Genomic DNA, 14077 nt, shown 5'->3' with positions numbered 1-14077 from the left:
GGTCCTCATGAGACAGTTTCATCATTGCGCTTGATGGTTTTGCGAATGCACTTGAAAAAACGTTAAAAGTTCTTGAAATGTTCTGTATTTTGTTTCTCTTTGCTTATTGGAGCTGTTCTTGCCATAATATGGGCTTGGTATTTTACCAAATAGGGCTGCCTTTTGTATACTACCCCTACCATGTCACAACACAACTGATTGGCTCAAACGCATTAAGAAGGTAAGAAATTCCACAAATGAACAAGGCAACCTGTTAATTGAAATGCATTCCAGGTGACTACCTCACGAAGATGATTGAGAGAATGCCAAGAGTGTGCAAAGCTGTCATTAAGGCAAAGGGTGGCTACTTTGAAGGATTTCTATTTGTTTAAAACTTTTTTGGTTACTACATGATTCCATATGTGTTATTTCATAGTTTTGATGTCTTCACTATTATTCTACAATGTAGAAAATGAGTAGGTGTCCAAACTTTTGACTGGTACTGTATGTAATGTTGTCTACAGCTGAAGCGGCTTTATATCTATTTTATTTGTCAAATATATCAAATCAACAGATTTCTGGTTTCATGCAGTTTGAAGTCTTTTAAAGAATCATTTTCCTATTAGTAGCGTTCCTTTGCCACTTTCCCAAAAACTCCCTCTTTCCTAGGAATTAAAGAAAAAACTGATTCAATTTGGAAGTCAGTGGGAGTCTGGAAGGAAAAGTGTGGTTGGATGAGTTACCATATCATTAACATCTAAGGAAAGATTTCTGGGAAGACGTCCGTGTTAACTTGATACCGCTGATACTGACAATAGCCAAATAACACAATTTCCTCCCAAAGCATATGGTATCAAACCAAGACTGTATGCAAAACAGATTCTCTCTGGTGTCTTTGCAGAGTTCAAGACAATGCTTTCTTTGATTGTCGAGATCGTCAGAAGGAAAAATGGCTACAGTTCTGAAACTGCGTCCCAAATGGCACCCTATTCACATAGTGCACTACTTTTGACCAGAGCCCTATGGCGCAATATGTAGGGAATAGGGTGTAATTTGGGCAACACAACAAGAGCAGTGAAACATCTGCGTTACCAGGGTACAACTAGGCCTTAGAGAATCAATCTGAGAGTCCAAAAATAAAAGCACATACTTTTTGTAAAGAAGTCATCGTGAGCTACACAAGTGTGAGAAAATGCAGCGAAAGTGTTGACTCGAACATGTTCCACTGGGTTTCAACATCTCTAAATTCCTGCCAACTTAAAGAGCATTCGATGCCAACCTGGTACCACAGCCACAAAGACATTTAGCAGGTGCTAAACCCACACAACCGTTGTTCAAACGTCTGAGCAAGGACAATATATTAAAAAATTAGGCAAGGGGAAAGCTTAAAATGATTGAAATTCAAGGCCTATTTCGAAACGTTAAAGTGCTGTTGCATGATGTTCATGGTGCCATTGTCAGAACCGAATTAGAAAACAGCACCGTGGAGAAAAGAGACATGACAAGAGAAAAACAGAGAAAGAGAGAGGGTTAGGGTTTCTCTTCCCTCAATCCAGTCCAACTGTGGCTCAACCAACATCTGCTAGTTGGAGTTAGATCATGACACGATGCAAGACTCAGTTTAGATTACAATCACTTACATGATCTTACTGTGGTAATGGCAGCTTGTGTTTCTCATCCAACATGTTCACTTAATGGATCAGACAAACAACAAGAGTTTCCAAAACAAAACTATGAGAGATTTAAAGAAAATAAAGAAAAGTACTTGATAGATAGAAAGAACATTGATATGGCTTATGACAAGGTCTGTGTCTGCCATAGTGCTGTAACCGCTCACATGGCTTGTGGGTTGTGGTTGACAAGCAGCTCGGAGGAGAAGTGAGCACATGTGGTAGAACCTTTAGAAGTAGTGTTCTTGATGCTTGTGGAACAGACAGGTTTAGGTTCTGATCCAAACATGAAGCTTTCAGGACCATCTTGATAAACGAGGATTATTCGCTGACACATTCTTATTTACAACCATCTATTTTTAGGGACCACAGTGACACCTGAATATGTAGATATAGGCATATACTGTGTATACAGTATAGCTGTTCATACATTTGTCAGCTGTTCTTGTACATAATGTTTAAAATACTTTCTGAATTTGCTTTGACCCTGGCAAACACTGAACGCAAAAACACAGTGAATAAACCAACATCCTGCTTCTTGTAATCTGAGCAGTTCTGTTTTTGCTATCATAGTGTTAAGAGGTTGGCTGTGAAGGGTGTAGCGCAGTCAGTAGAAAAACCATGAGACTTGAGAAAATAGTTGTTCAGCTGTGTTGGGAAAACAGTCCCCATTCCACGCATGGAAGCTTTTCTCTTTTCCCCTTGCCTGCTGACTAAACTGAGAAACTTTTCAGAGTTGAAGAATTTCTTGCCGAGGCCCTGAGCTAAGATCAAACATCTCAGAGGGAGTTGAGTGGGATGGTACGTCACTAATGGCACCCAATTCCCTATGTAGTGCACTACTTTTGACCAGGGCCTAAAGACCTAACTCGTAAGGCCCTGGTCAAAAGTAATGTGAACAGGGCGCCATTTGGGACGCACCCTGAAATATCCATCTGAGTTGAGGGCTGGGCGAATCGGAAGGCAGCGAAACGGCGAGCCGACCAACGGGTCAGGGAGAGTGATGTGGGTCCCTGACAGCAGGGATGGTTGTGTTGATCTCAGCAGAGTACTGAGGAGTCAAGCGTGATTGAGAGAGAGAAAGAAAGCGAGAGAGCGAGAGCTCAACTCAACCACACTTGAAAATAATATGCCATCTCTCTTTTCTGGGGTGAGTTGCGATTTATTTGGGACAGGATAAAAGACGTGCAACGATTCTTAAACAAACACTGCTTCAAAGAAGAATATTTATTGTCATTCATTCCAAATTCATTTTTAAGAAATGGTTAGGGAATGGGGCCCAGAATCTATCTTCCAATATCCATAAGTTATTTTCCCTGAGAACATCGACATTTCTTTTTCATCACTTCAAATAACATGTACATCATGCACATGAATAAAAAAAGAAAACAGATGTCTTTATGATGAATAGACATTTGTCCTCCTCACAGTATCTCAGGCCATATTCTCTATTACTAGTCTGTTAAATGAATGTGCAGTGGGGCTTCTCACACAGGTATACAGAACATCGCTCTGGGCCTGTATTCACAAAGTGGAGTGTGGATCTAGGAACAGGTCCCCCCTCTTATTCATTACGATCTAAAAGACTAAACTGTCCTATATCAGTTATATATTGGTTCCCCTCCCCCACATGTCTCACACACACACACACACACAGGCCTACAGATAGGAAACAGTAAGACAGGAGTAGGGTAACTGGAGTAGTGTAGCATGCTAAACACTGCTCTCTCATTACTAGCTAATTATGAGTGCTAATTACGACACACACACAGAGCACAGTGGCCTCTCAGCCAGACCTGGGTTCAAAAAATATTCAAAATCTTTCAAAATACTTTAGGCCTTTGCTCTAGCCTGCCTGGAGTGCCAGATGGGCTGGGTTTGACACTTTTGGGACTATTATAGTTGTTCCATTGCACCAAACAAGCTCAATTGAGCAGAGATAAAGTATTGTGAAATGATTTCAAATACTCTTTGAACCCACGTCTGCCTCCCAGCTCCAGCCGCAAAGCTGGTCTCATTTTCCTGATGGCTTCTTACCTGCAATCTGAACCAGTCCAGCCTCATGCCCCTGAAATCAAACACGTCCCCGTCTTCCACTGTAACACCGACAGAGACAATTCACTCAGATACGGGATCACCGTGACACAGGAAGGAGGGAGGGCAGAGTAGGGGAGAGGTGGAGAGCGGCTCGGGCTCCTACTCTGCTCGCCATCTGCCCTCCCTCCTTTCATCTGTCCTTCACTCAGCCATTACCAAAACAACAGAAAATGGCTTTTAGTTCTCAAGACTAACATGGCTAGATAAAAAACAACTAAGCATGATCAAGTAGACATTTCCTAACCTGGAATATTTACTGTACAGCAACAGGATGGATTGAACTGTGTTATCAACAACAGTCTCAATGAGAAACTGTTTATTGTTGATGATATTTCTGTAATATGAGTGGCAGGCCGTGTTAGGTTGAATACCTTGTTTGACGCCGAGGGAAGTCATGGTGTTGACGAAGGAGGACATGATAATGGACTCATCCTCAGGACAGACGGACAGATTCTAGAGGAGAGGAAAATGAGGAGAGGACAGGGCATCAGTTAGACACTGTTTAAAGTAGGAATTCACACTGCATATCAGAGAGCGAGACATGGCCAAGCAAAAAATAAAATCAAGAAAATACTTGGTCTCCATCTAGTGGTCAGCTCTGTTGTTTTTCTTCAAAATAGAAACCAGCATATAACATAGTACAGTACACTGTATCATCAGTCATACCCTAGATCATAAATACTAAGATATTATGAAACCAAAGGGAGAACATTGACAATGAGTTCCTCTGAAATGGCACCCTAATCCCTTCTTAGTAAACTACTTTTGACCTGGGCCCTATGGACCATGGTCATATGTGGTGCAATATATACAGTGCATTCGGAAATAATTCAGACCCTTCACATTTTGATACGTTACAGCCTTATTCTAAAATTAAAATTAAAATCATCAATCTACACACAATAGCCCATAATGACAAAGTGAACACAGGTTAATAGACATTTTTGCAAATGTATTAAAAATAAAAATAAACTGAAATTATTCAGGCCCTTTGCTATGAGACTTGAAAATGAGCTCAGGTGCGTCCTGTTTCCATTGACCATACTTGAGATGTTTCTACAACTTGATTGGAGTCCACCTGTGGTAAATTCAAATGATTGGACATTATTTAGAAAGGCAGCATTGAAGGTCCCCCAAATAACAGTGGCCTCCATCATTCTTAAATGTAAGAAGTTTGGAACCACCAAGACTCTTCCAAGAGCTGGCTGCCCGGCCTAACTGAGCAATCTGGGGAGAAGGGCATTGGCCCCCGATGGTCACTCTGACAGAGCCCCATCTGTGGAGATGGGAGAACCTTCCAGAAAGACAACCATCTATACAGCACTCTACCAATCAGGCCTTTATGGTAGAGTGGCCAGATGGAAGCCACTCCTCAGTAAAAGGCACATGACAGCCCATTTGGAGTTTGCCAAAATGCACCTAAAGGACTCTCAGACCATGAGAAAGAAGATTATCTAGCCTGAATGCCTGGCATCAAACCTGGCATCATCCTCACGGTGAAGCATGGGGGTAGCAGCATCATGCTGTGGGAATGTTTTTCAGCGACAGGGACCGGGAAACTAGTCAGGATCGAGGGAAAGATGAACGGAGCAAAGTACAGAGAGATCCTTGATGAAAACCTGCTCCAGAGCGCTCAGGACCTCAGACCGGGGGCGAAGGTTCACCTTTCAACAGGACAACGACCCTAAGCACACAGCTAAGACAACGCAGGAGTGGCTTTGGAACATCTCTGAATGTCCTTGAGTGGACCAGCCAGAGCCCGGAATTGAACCCGATCGAGCATCTTTGGAGAGACCTGAAAATAGCTGTGCAGCGACGCTCCCCATCCAACCTGAAAGAACTTGAGAGGCTCTGCAGAGAAGAATGGGAGAAACTCCACAAATACAGGTGTGTCAAGCTTGTAGCGTCATACCCAAAAAGACTCGAGGCTGTAATCACTGCCAACAATCCTTCAACAAAATACTGAGTAAAGGGTCCGAATACTTATGTAAATGTGATATTTAAATAAAAATAAAAAACTATTTTTGCCTTGTGGTATTGTGTGTAGATTGATGACGAAAAAAACGATTTAATACATATTAGAATAAGTCTAACGTACCAAAATGTGTAAAAAGTCAAGGGGTCTGAATACTTTCAGTATGCGCTGTATAGGGAATACAGTGCCATTTGAGAGGGAGCCCATGTGAGCTTCAGCTAGCAGTCTTACCTGTACTAGCTCGTTGAGCACCACGGCATCGAAGCCAGACAGGTACTGGACATAGTACCTCTGCATGACAGGACCATACTTCCTCACATGGGCCCTCAGCTCCTCCATGTAGAAGATCAGCTCTGCGATGTGCCTGAGGACATAGAATAGCAAAAATGATCTATACAAAACATAAACGCAAAATGTAAAGTGTTGGTCCCATGTTTGATTAGCTGAAATAAAAAATCCCAGAAACTTTCCATATACACAAATCTTATTTCTCTTCAATTTTGTGCACAAATGTCTTTACATCCCTGTTCGTGAGCATTTCTCCTTTGCCAAAATAATCCATCCACCTGACAGGTGTGGCATATCAAGAAGCTGATTAAACAGCATGATCATTACCCAGGTGCACCTTGTGCTGGGGACTATAAAATGCCACGCTAAAATGTGCAGTTTTGTCATAGAACACAATGCCACAGATGTCTCAAGTTGAGGGAGCGTGCAATTGGCATGTTGACTGCACGAATGTCCACCAGAGCCGTTGCCAGAGAATTGAATGTTAATTTCTCAAATGTTGTTTTAGAGAATTTGGCAGTACTTCCAACCGGCCTCACAACCGCAGACCATGTGTAACCACGCCAGCCCAGGAACCTCCACATACGGCTTCTTCACTTGAGGGATCATCTGAGACCAGCCACCCGGACAGCTGATGAAACTGAGGAGTATTTCTGTCTGTAATAAAGCCCTTTTAAATGGGGAAAAACTCCATTCTCATTGGCTGGGCCTGGCTCCCTAGTGGGTGGGGGTCTATGCCCTGCCAGGCCCCACCCATGGCTGCGCCCCTGCCCAGTCATGTGAAATCCATAGATTAGGGCCTAATTTATTTATTTCAATTGACTGATTCCCTGATATGAACTGTAACTCAGTAAAATCATTGAAATTGTTGCATATTGCGTATTATTTTTTATTTAGTATAAGAGAATAGAAGACCTAAACTTCATTAGCATGCTCAATACTCCTACACACCACGGCTTTCCTTAAAGGGTAATTTTATTTAAAAATCTTTGAGACATCGCACTTTTAGCCTCCTGATGGCAGTCAAGCAAGAGAAAAACGTGTCGCGGAGATGCATTTTTACACAGGGCCACTACATTTCATGAGGGGAAACCCCATAGTTACAAGTTGAGTCAGTAGGATGTCTTACTTGTCAATAAAGTCATCTGTGCTCTTCTTCTGGATGTTGTCTGCATGTCGTAGCAGCCAAATGATCTCATCCCGAGCGAACGACAGAGCCATGAATACAAACAGGGCCTAGGCAGGGGACAGGAGTCAGGTTTTATAGTTAATATCACCCATCAATTAGATACGACAGCCCACTTAGAGAGTGTAAGGACTACTGGATCTAAACAGGTCATTCAGGATTTGAATCCCAATCCTCTGACCCCTTTAAAGTTAGTCCAACTAGCATTATCATGTCAACACAATTAGAGTGCCTATAGTGTCAGTCCAACTAGCATTATCATGTTAACACAACGAGTGTATAGTGTCAGTCCAACTAGTATTATCATGTTAACACAACGAGTGTATAGTGTCAGTCCAACTAGCATTATCATGTTAACACAACGAGTGTATAGTGTTACTCCAACTAGTATTATCATGTTAACACAACGAGTGTATAGTGTCAGTCCAACTAGCATTATCATGTTAACACAACGAGTGTATAGTGTCAGTCCAACTAGCATTATCATGTTAACACAACGAGTGTATAGTGTCAGTCCAACTAGCATTATCATGTTAACACAACGAGTGTATAGTGTCAGTCCAACTAGCATTATCATGTTAACACAACGAGTGTATAGTGTCAGTCCAACTAGTATTATCATGTTAACACAACGAGTGTATAGTGTCAGTCCAACTAGCATTATCATGTTAACACAACGAGTGTATAGTGTTACTCCAACTAGCATTATCATGTTAACACAACGAGTGTATATTGTCAGTCCAACTAGCATTATCATGTTAACACAACGAGTGTATATTGTCAGTCCAACTAGCATTATCATGTTAACACAACGAGTGTATAGTGTCAGTCCAACTAGCATTATCATGTTAACACAACGAGTGTATAGTGTCAGTCCAACTAGCATTATCATGTTAACACAACGAGTGTATAGTGTTACTCCAACTAGCATTATCATGTTAACACAACGAGTGTATAGTGTCAGTCCAACTAGCATTATTATGTTAACACAACGAGTGTATAGTGTCAGTCCAACTAGCATTATCATGTTAACACAACGAGTGTATAGTGTTACTCCAACTAGCATTATCATGTTAACACAACGAGTGTATAGTGTCAGTCCAACTAGCATTATCATGTTAACACAACGAGTGTATAGTGTCAGTCCAACTAGCATTATCATGTTAACACAACGAGTGTATAGTGTCAGTCCAACTAGCATTATCATGTTAACACAACGAGTGTATAGTGTTAGTCCAACTAGCATTATCATGTTAACACAACAAGTGTATAGTGTTAGTCCAACTAGCATTATCATGTTAACACAACGAGTGTATAGTGTTAGTCCAACTAGCATTATCATGTTAACACAACGAGTGTATAGTGTCAGTCCAACTAGCATTATCATGTTAACACAACGAGTGTATAGTGTCAGTCCAACTAGCATTATTATGTTAACACAACGAGTGTATAGTGTCAGTCCAACTAGCATTATCATGTTAACACAACGAGTGTATAGTGTTACTCCAACTAGCATTATCATGTTAACACAACGAGTGTATAGTGTTAGTCCAACTAGCATTATCATGTTAACACAACGAGTGTATAGTGTTACTCCAACTAGCATTATCACGTTAACACAACGAGTGTATAGTGTCAGTCCAACTAGCATTATTATGTTAACACAACGAGTGTATAGTGTCAGTCCAACTAGCATTATCATGTTAACACAACGAGTGTATAGTGTCAGTCCAACTAGCATTATCATGTTAACACAACGAGTGTATAGTGTCAGTCCAACTAGCATTATCATGTTAACACAACGAGTGTATAGTGTTACTCCAACTAGCATTATCATGTTAACACAACGAGTGTATAGTGTCAGTCCAACTAGCATTATCATGTTAACACAACGAGTGTATAGTGTCAGTCCAACTAGCATTATCATGTTAACACAACGAGTGTATAGTGTCAGTCCAACTAGCATTATCATGTTAACACAACGAGTGTATAGTGTCAGTCCAACTAGCATTATCATGTTAACACAACGAGTGTATAGTGTTACTCCAACTAGCATTATCATGTTAACACAACGAGTGTATAGTGTTAGTCCAACTAGCATTATCATGTTAACACAACGAGTGTATAGTGTTAGTCCAACTAGCATTATCATGTTAACACAACGAGTGTATAGTGTCAGTCCAACTAGCATTATCATGTTAACACAACGAGTGTATAGTGTCAGTCCAACTAGCATTATTATGTTAACACAACGAGTGTATAGTGTTACTCCAACTAGCATTATCATGTTAACACAACGAGTGTATAGTGTTAGTCCAACTAGCATTATCATGTTAACACAACGAGTGTATAGTGTTAGTCCAACTAGCATTATCATGTTAACACAACAAGTGTATAGTGTTAGTCCAACTAGCATTATCATGTTAACACAACGAGTGTATAGTGTCAGTCCAACTAGCATTATCATGTTAACACAACGAGTGTATAGTGTTAGTCCAACTAGCATTATCATGTTAACACAACGAGTGTATAGTGTCAGTCCAACTAGCATTATCATGTTAACACAACGAGTGTATAGTGTCAGTTCAACTAGCATTATCATGTTAACACAACGAGTGTATAGTGTCAGTCCAACTAGCATTATCATGTTAACACAACGAGTGTATAGTGTTACTCCAACTAGCATTATCATGTTAACACAACGAGTGTATAGTGTTAGTCCAACTAGCATTATCATGTTAACACAACGAGTGTATAGTGTCAGTCCAACTAGCATTATCATGTTAACACAACGAGTGTATAGTGTTACTCCAACTAGCATTATCATGTTAACACAACGAGTGTATAGTGTCAGTCCAACTAGCATTATCATGTTAACACAACGAGTGTATAGTGTCAGTCCAACTAGCATTATCATGTTAACACAACGAGTGTATAGTGTTAGTCCAACACAGGAGGTGGTCGCACCTTAATTGGGGAGGACGGGCTCGTGGTATTGGCTGGAGCGGAATGATATCAAATACATCTAACACATGGTTTCCATGTGTTTGATGCCATTCCATTTACTCAGTTCCAGACATTATTATAAGCCATCCTCCCCTCAGCAGCCTCCACTGTAGTCCAACTAGCATTATCATGTTAACACAACTAGAGTGCCTATAGTGTTAGTCCAACAAGAGAGCAGTAGCGCAGGTGCAGAGCTGTGGTTGAGTGGCAACACTCCCAGCAGAAGCCACATATACAAATCTCCCTAACTGAGACTGGGGTTCAATTCCTGTGTCCACCCTTCCCACTGTTTCTCCCACCTGCCTGTATCCCCTTCTGATTTCAAAACTGTCTAAATGGTGCCGTGATGAAAGAGCAGTGGTGCAGTACCTTAGGGCCCAGTAATCCTGGCTGGTCAGATAGGACTGTGGCCAGCTCCTTCAGGGCAGATCTCAAGAACTTGCGTCTTTCTCTGTGCATCAAGCCTCTGTAACAAAACAAACAATCACATTCTGAGAGGATAGTGTGGCAAATTCCATTTAAAATCTCTGTGCTGAATTTTATCCTAAACAGTCAATGAGATACATTTGAGGGGCACTTACGCATGTGACAGAGCTTGTTCTTTGCACTCTTTGATGTCATTCACACGCTTATTGTAGCTGTGAAATGAAAAGGAAGAATAGTTAATTTACTCATAGACACTTAAAATGCCTGGGTATATTCTTAAACTGTCCCTCATTGAGCATGCTTTTCAGTCCAGGACTATGCTTAATCTGAGTGCAGGAAAGCTGTTAATGTGTGATCCCTCACCCGCGGATGTTGATGAAGAGGTCCTCAGCAGCCTTGTGGATGTGGAACACCTCGTCTCTGAAGAGACAGAGGCAGGTGCTGCTCTGAAGAGCCAACTTCCACAGGCTCAGAGCTGCCTGGTCGCTGTTCAAGACCCCATGACACAAGATGAAGCCAACTGACACACAAACACAAGGACAGAGAGTTAGATGCATAGAAATAAGATTGTGAAACATTCAAAACAAATACGGTATTTGTGGGGAATACGAATATTTAGACTGATTTATATTTTTACCTGTGTTTTAAAGTGTTATGCTTTTAGATATGTACATTGATGTTAAATACACCTGTACCTGAACCATGAATTACAATTTAAAAAATGATCATGCTCCCCATTCCCTCCAATGGTATAAACCTATCAAATCAATTAGGTCAGACTGTACTCTACAAGCAAACACTTACATACTATCCACTTCTCCATGGCGTCCAGGGACAAGTATTCACAGGGCATCTAGAAGAAACAGAATCATAGGTCAATGCATGTGGCTGTGAGCAGGAAACGGTGTGATTGGAGATCCTCAGTGCCTATAGAAAGTCTACACCATTGAACTGTTTTCATATTTTGTTGCATTACAAAGAGGGATTTAAATAGATTAAATGTTCATTTTTGATCCACACAAAATATTCCATAATTTCAAAGTGAAAAGAAAATTCTACAAATGAAATAACTAAAATACACAGAACCAGTCAAAAGTTTGAACACACCTACTCATTCAAGTTTTTCCCCCCTTATTTTTACTATTTTCTACATTGTAGAAAAATAGTGAAGACATTTAAAAAAAACAAAAAAAACACATATGGAATCATGTAATAACCTAAACAAAAAGTGTGAAACAAAATCAAAATATATTTTATATTTGAGATTCTTCAAAGTAGCCACCCTTTGCCTCGATGACAGCTTTGCACACTCTTGGCATTTTCTCAACCAGCTTCATGAGGAATGCTTTTCCAACAGTCTTGAAGGAGTTTCCACATATGTTCAGCACTTGTTGGCTGCTTTTCCTTCACTCTGCAGTCCAACTCATCCCAAACCATCTCAATTGGGTTGAGGTCGGGTGATTGTGGAGGCCAGGTCATCTGATGGAGCACTGCATCACTCTCCTTCTTGGTCAAATAGCCCTTACACAGCCTAGAGGTGTGTTAGGTCATTGTCCTGTTGACAAAAAAATTATAGTCCCACTAAGCTCAAACCAGATGGGAAGGCATATCGCTGCAGAATGCTGTGGTAGCCATGCTGGTTAAGTGTGCCTTGAATTCTAAATAAATCACAGACAGTGTCACCAGCAAAGCACCCCCCACACCATCACACCTCCTCCTCCATGCTTCACGGTGGGAACCACACATGCAGAGATCATCTGTTCACCTACTCTGCATCTCACAAAGACATGGCGTTTGGTACCAAAAACCTCAACATTTGGACTCATCAGATGTCCATTGCTCGTGTTTCTTGGCCCAAGCAAGTCTCTTCTTGTTGGTGTTCTTTAGCTGTGGTTTCTTTGCAGCAATTTGACCACGAAGGCCTGATTCACGCAGTCTCCTCTGAACAGTTGATGTTGAGATGTGTCTGTTACTTGAACTCTGTGAAGCATTTATTTGGGCTGCAATTTCTGAGGCTGGTAACTCTAATGAACTTATCCTCTGCAGCAGAGGTAACTCTGGGTCTTCCTTTCCTGTGGTGGGTCCTCATGAGAGCCAGTTTCATCATAGCGCTTGATGGTTTTTGCCACTGAACTTGAAGAAACTTTCAAAGTTCTTGAAATGTTCCATATTGACTGACCTTCATGTCCTAAAGTAATGATGGACTGTTGTTTCCCTTTGCTTATTTGAGCTTATCTTCTGTATACCACCCCTACCTTGCCACAACACAAGTGATTGGCTCAAACGCATTAAGAAGGAAAGAAATTCCACCCATAACTTTTAACAAGGCACACCTGTTAATTGAAATGCATTACAGGTGACTACTTCATGAAGCTGGTTGAGAGAATGCCAAGAATGTGCAAAGCTTTCATCAAGGCAAAGGGTGGCTACTTTTAAGAATCTCAAATCTAAAATATATTTTGATTTGTTTAACACTTTTTTGGTTACTACATGATTCCATATGTGTTATTTCATAGTTTTGATGTCTTCACCATTACAATGTAGAAAATAGTAAAATAAAGAAAAATCCTTGAAAGAGTAGGTGTGTCCAAACTTTTGACTGGTACTGTAGCTGTTACACAAGTACTCACCCCCTTTGTTCTGACAAGCCTAAATTAGTTCAGAAGTAAAATGTGACTTAACAAATCACACAAATAAGTTATTTGTACTCACACTGTGTGAAATAATACAGGTTCACATGATTTTTGAATGACTACCCCTTCTTCTGGACCGTACATCTGTAAGGTCCCTCAGTTAAATATTGAATTTCAACTACAAAGACCAGGGAGTTTCAAAAGCCTCAAAGAAGGGCAGTGATTGGTAGATGGGTAACAATAACAAATCAGACATTGAATATCTCTTTAAGAATGGTCAAGTTAATAATTATGTGGATGATGTATTAAAGTACCCAGACACATCAAAGATACAGTCATCCTTCTGAACTGAGCTGCAGGACAGGAAGGAAACTGCTCAGGGATGTAATCATGAGGACATTGGTGATTTTAAAACAGCTACAGTGTTCAAAGGCTGTGATGGGAGAACACTGAGAATGGTTTAACAACATTGTAGTGATTCCACAATAATTACCTAAATGACAGTGAAAAGAAGAATACAAATATACAGAATAAAAATATTCCAAAACATGCATCTTGTATGCAACAAGGCACTAAAGTAATACTGCCCGAAAAAATCCTAGAGGAAAACCTGCTTCAGCCGGCTTTACACCAGACACTGGGAGAGGAATTCACCTTTTAGCAGGACAATCTACATCACAAAGCCAAATCTACACTGGAGTTGCTTACCAAGAAGACAGTGAATGTTCCTGAGAGGCCAAATTACAGTTTTGACTTAAATCTGCTTGAAAATCTATGGCAAGACTTGAACATTATTGTATAGCTATGATCCTTGACA

General features: G+C 40.7%; 1 protein-coding gene across 3 annotated transcripts in view; it reads right to left on the bottom strand.

Moving 5' to 3' along the window:
• The window catches only part of LOC120064270 (nck-associated protein 1), a 70862-nt gene that overhangs the window by 42147 nt on the left and 14638 nt on the right, over positions 1-14077 (bottom strand). For all 3 annotated transcript variants that reach the window (XM_039014715.1, XM_039014716.1, XM_039014717.1), the window contains exons 8-15: positions 11432-11480; positions 10991-11147; positions 10783-10839; positions 10571-10667; positions 7139-7245; positions 5953-6085; positions 4118-4199; positions 3687-3745 (exon numbers count right to left, since the gene is read on the bottom strand). In XM_039014715.1, the coding sequence (XP_038870643.1) occupies positions 3687-3745; positions 4118-4199; positions 5953-6085; positions 7139-7245; positions 10571-10667; positions 10783-10839; positions 10991-11147; positions 11432-11480 (741 nt within the window). The remainder of the gene's footprint in view (positions 1-3686; positions 3746-4117; positions 4200-5952; positions 6086-7138; positions 7246-10570; positions 10668-10782; positions 10840-10990; positions 11148-11431; positions 11481-14077) is intronic.

The sequence above is a fragment of the Salvelinus namaycush genome, chromosome 19, assembly GCF_016432855.1.
Source record: "Salvelinus namaycush isolate Seneca chromosome 19, SaNama_1.0, whole genome shotgun sequence".
NCBI lineage: Eukaryota > Metazoa > Chordata > Actinopteri > Salmoniformes > Salmonidae > Salvelinus > Salvelinus namaycush.
The sequence above is the reverse complement of the archived record's forward strand: the minus strand, read 5'-3'. Positions and strand labels throughout refer to the sequence as shown.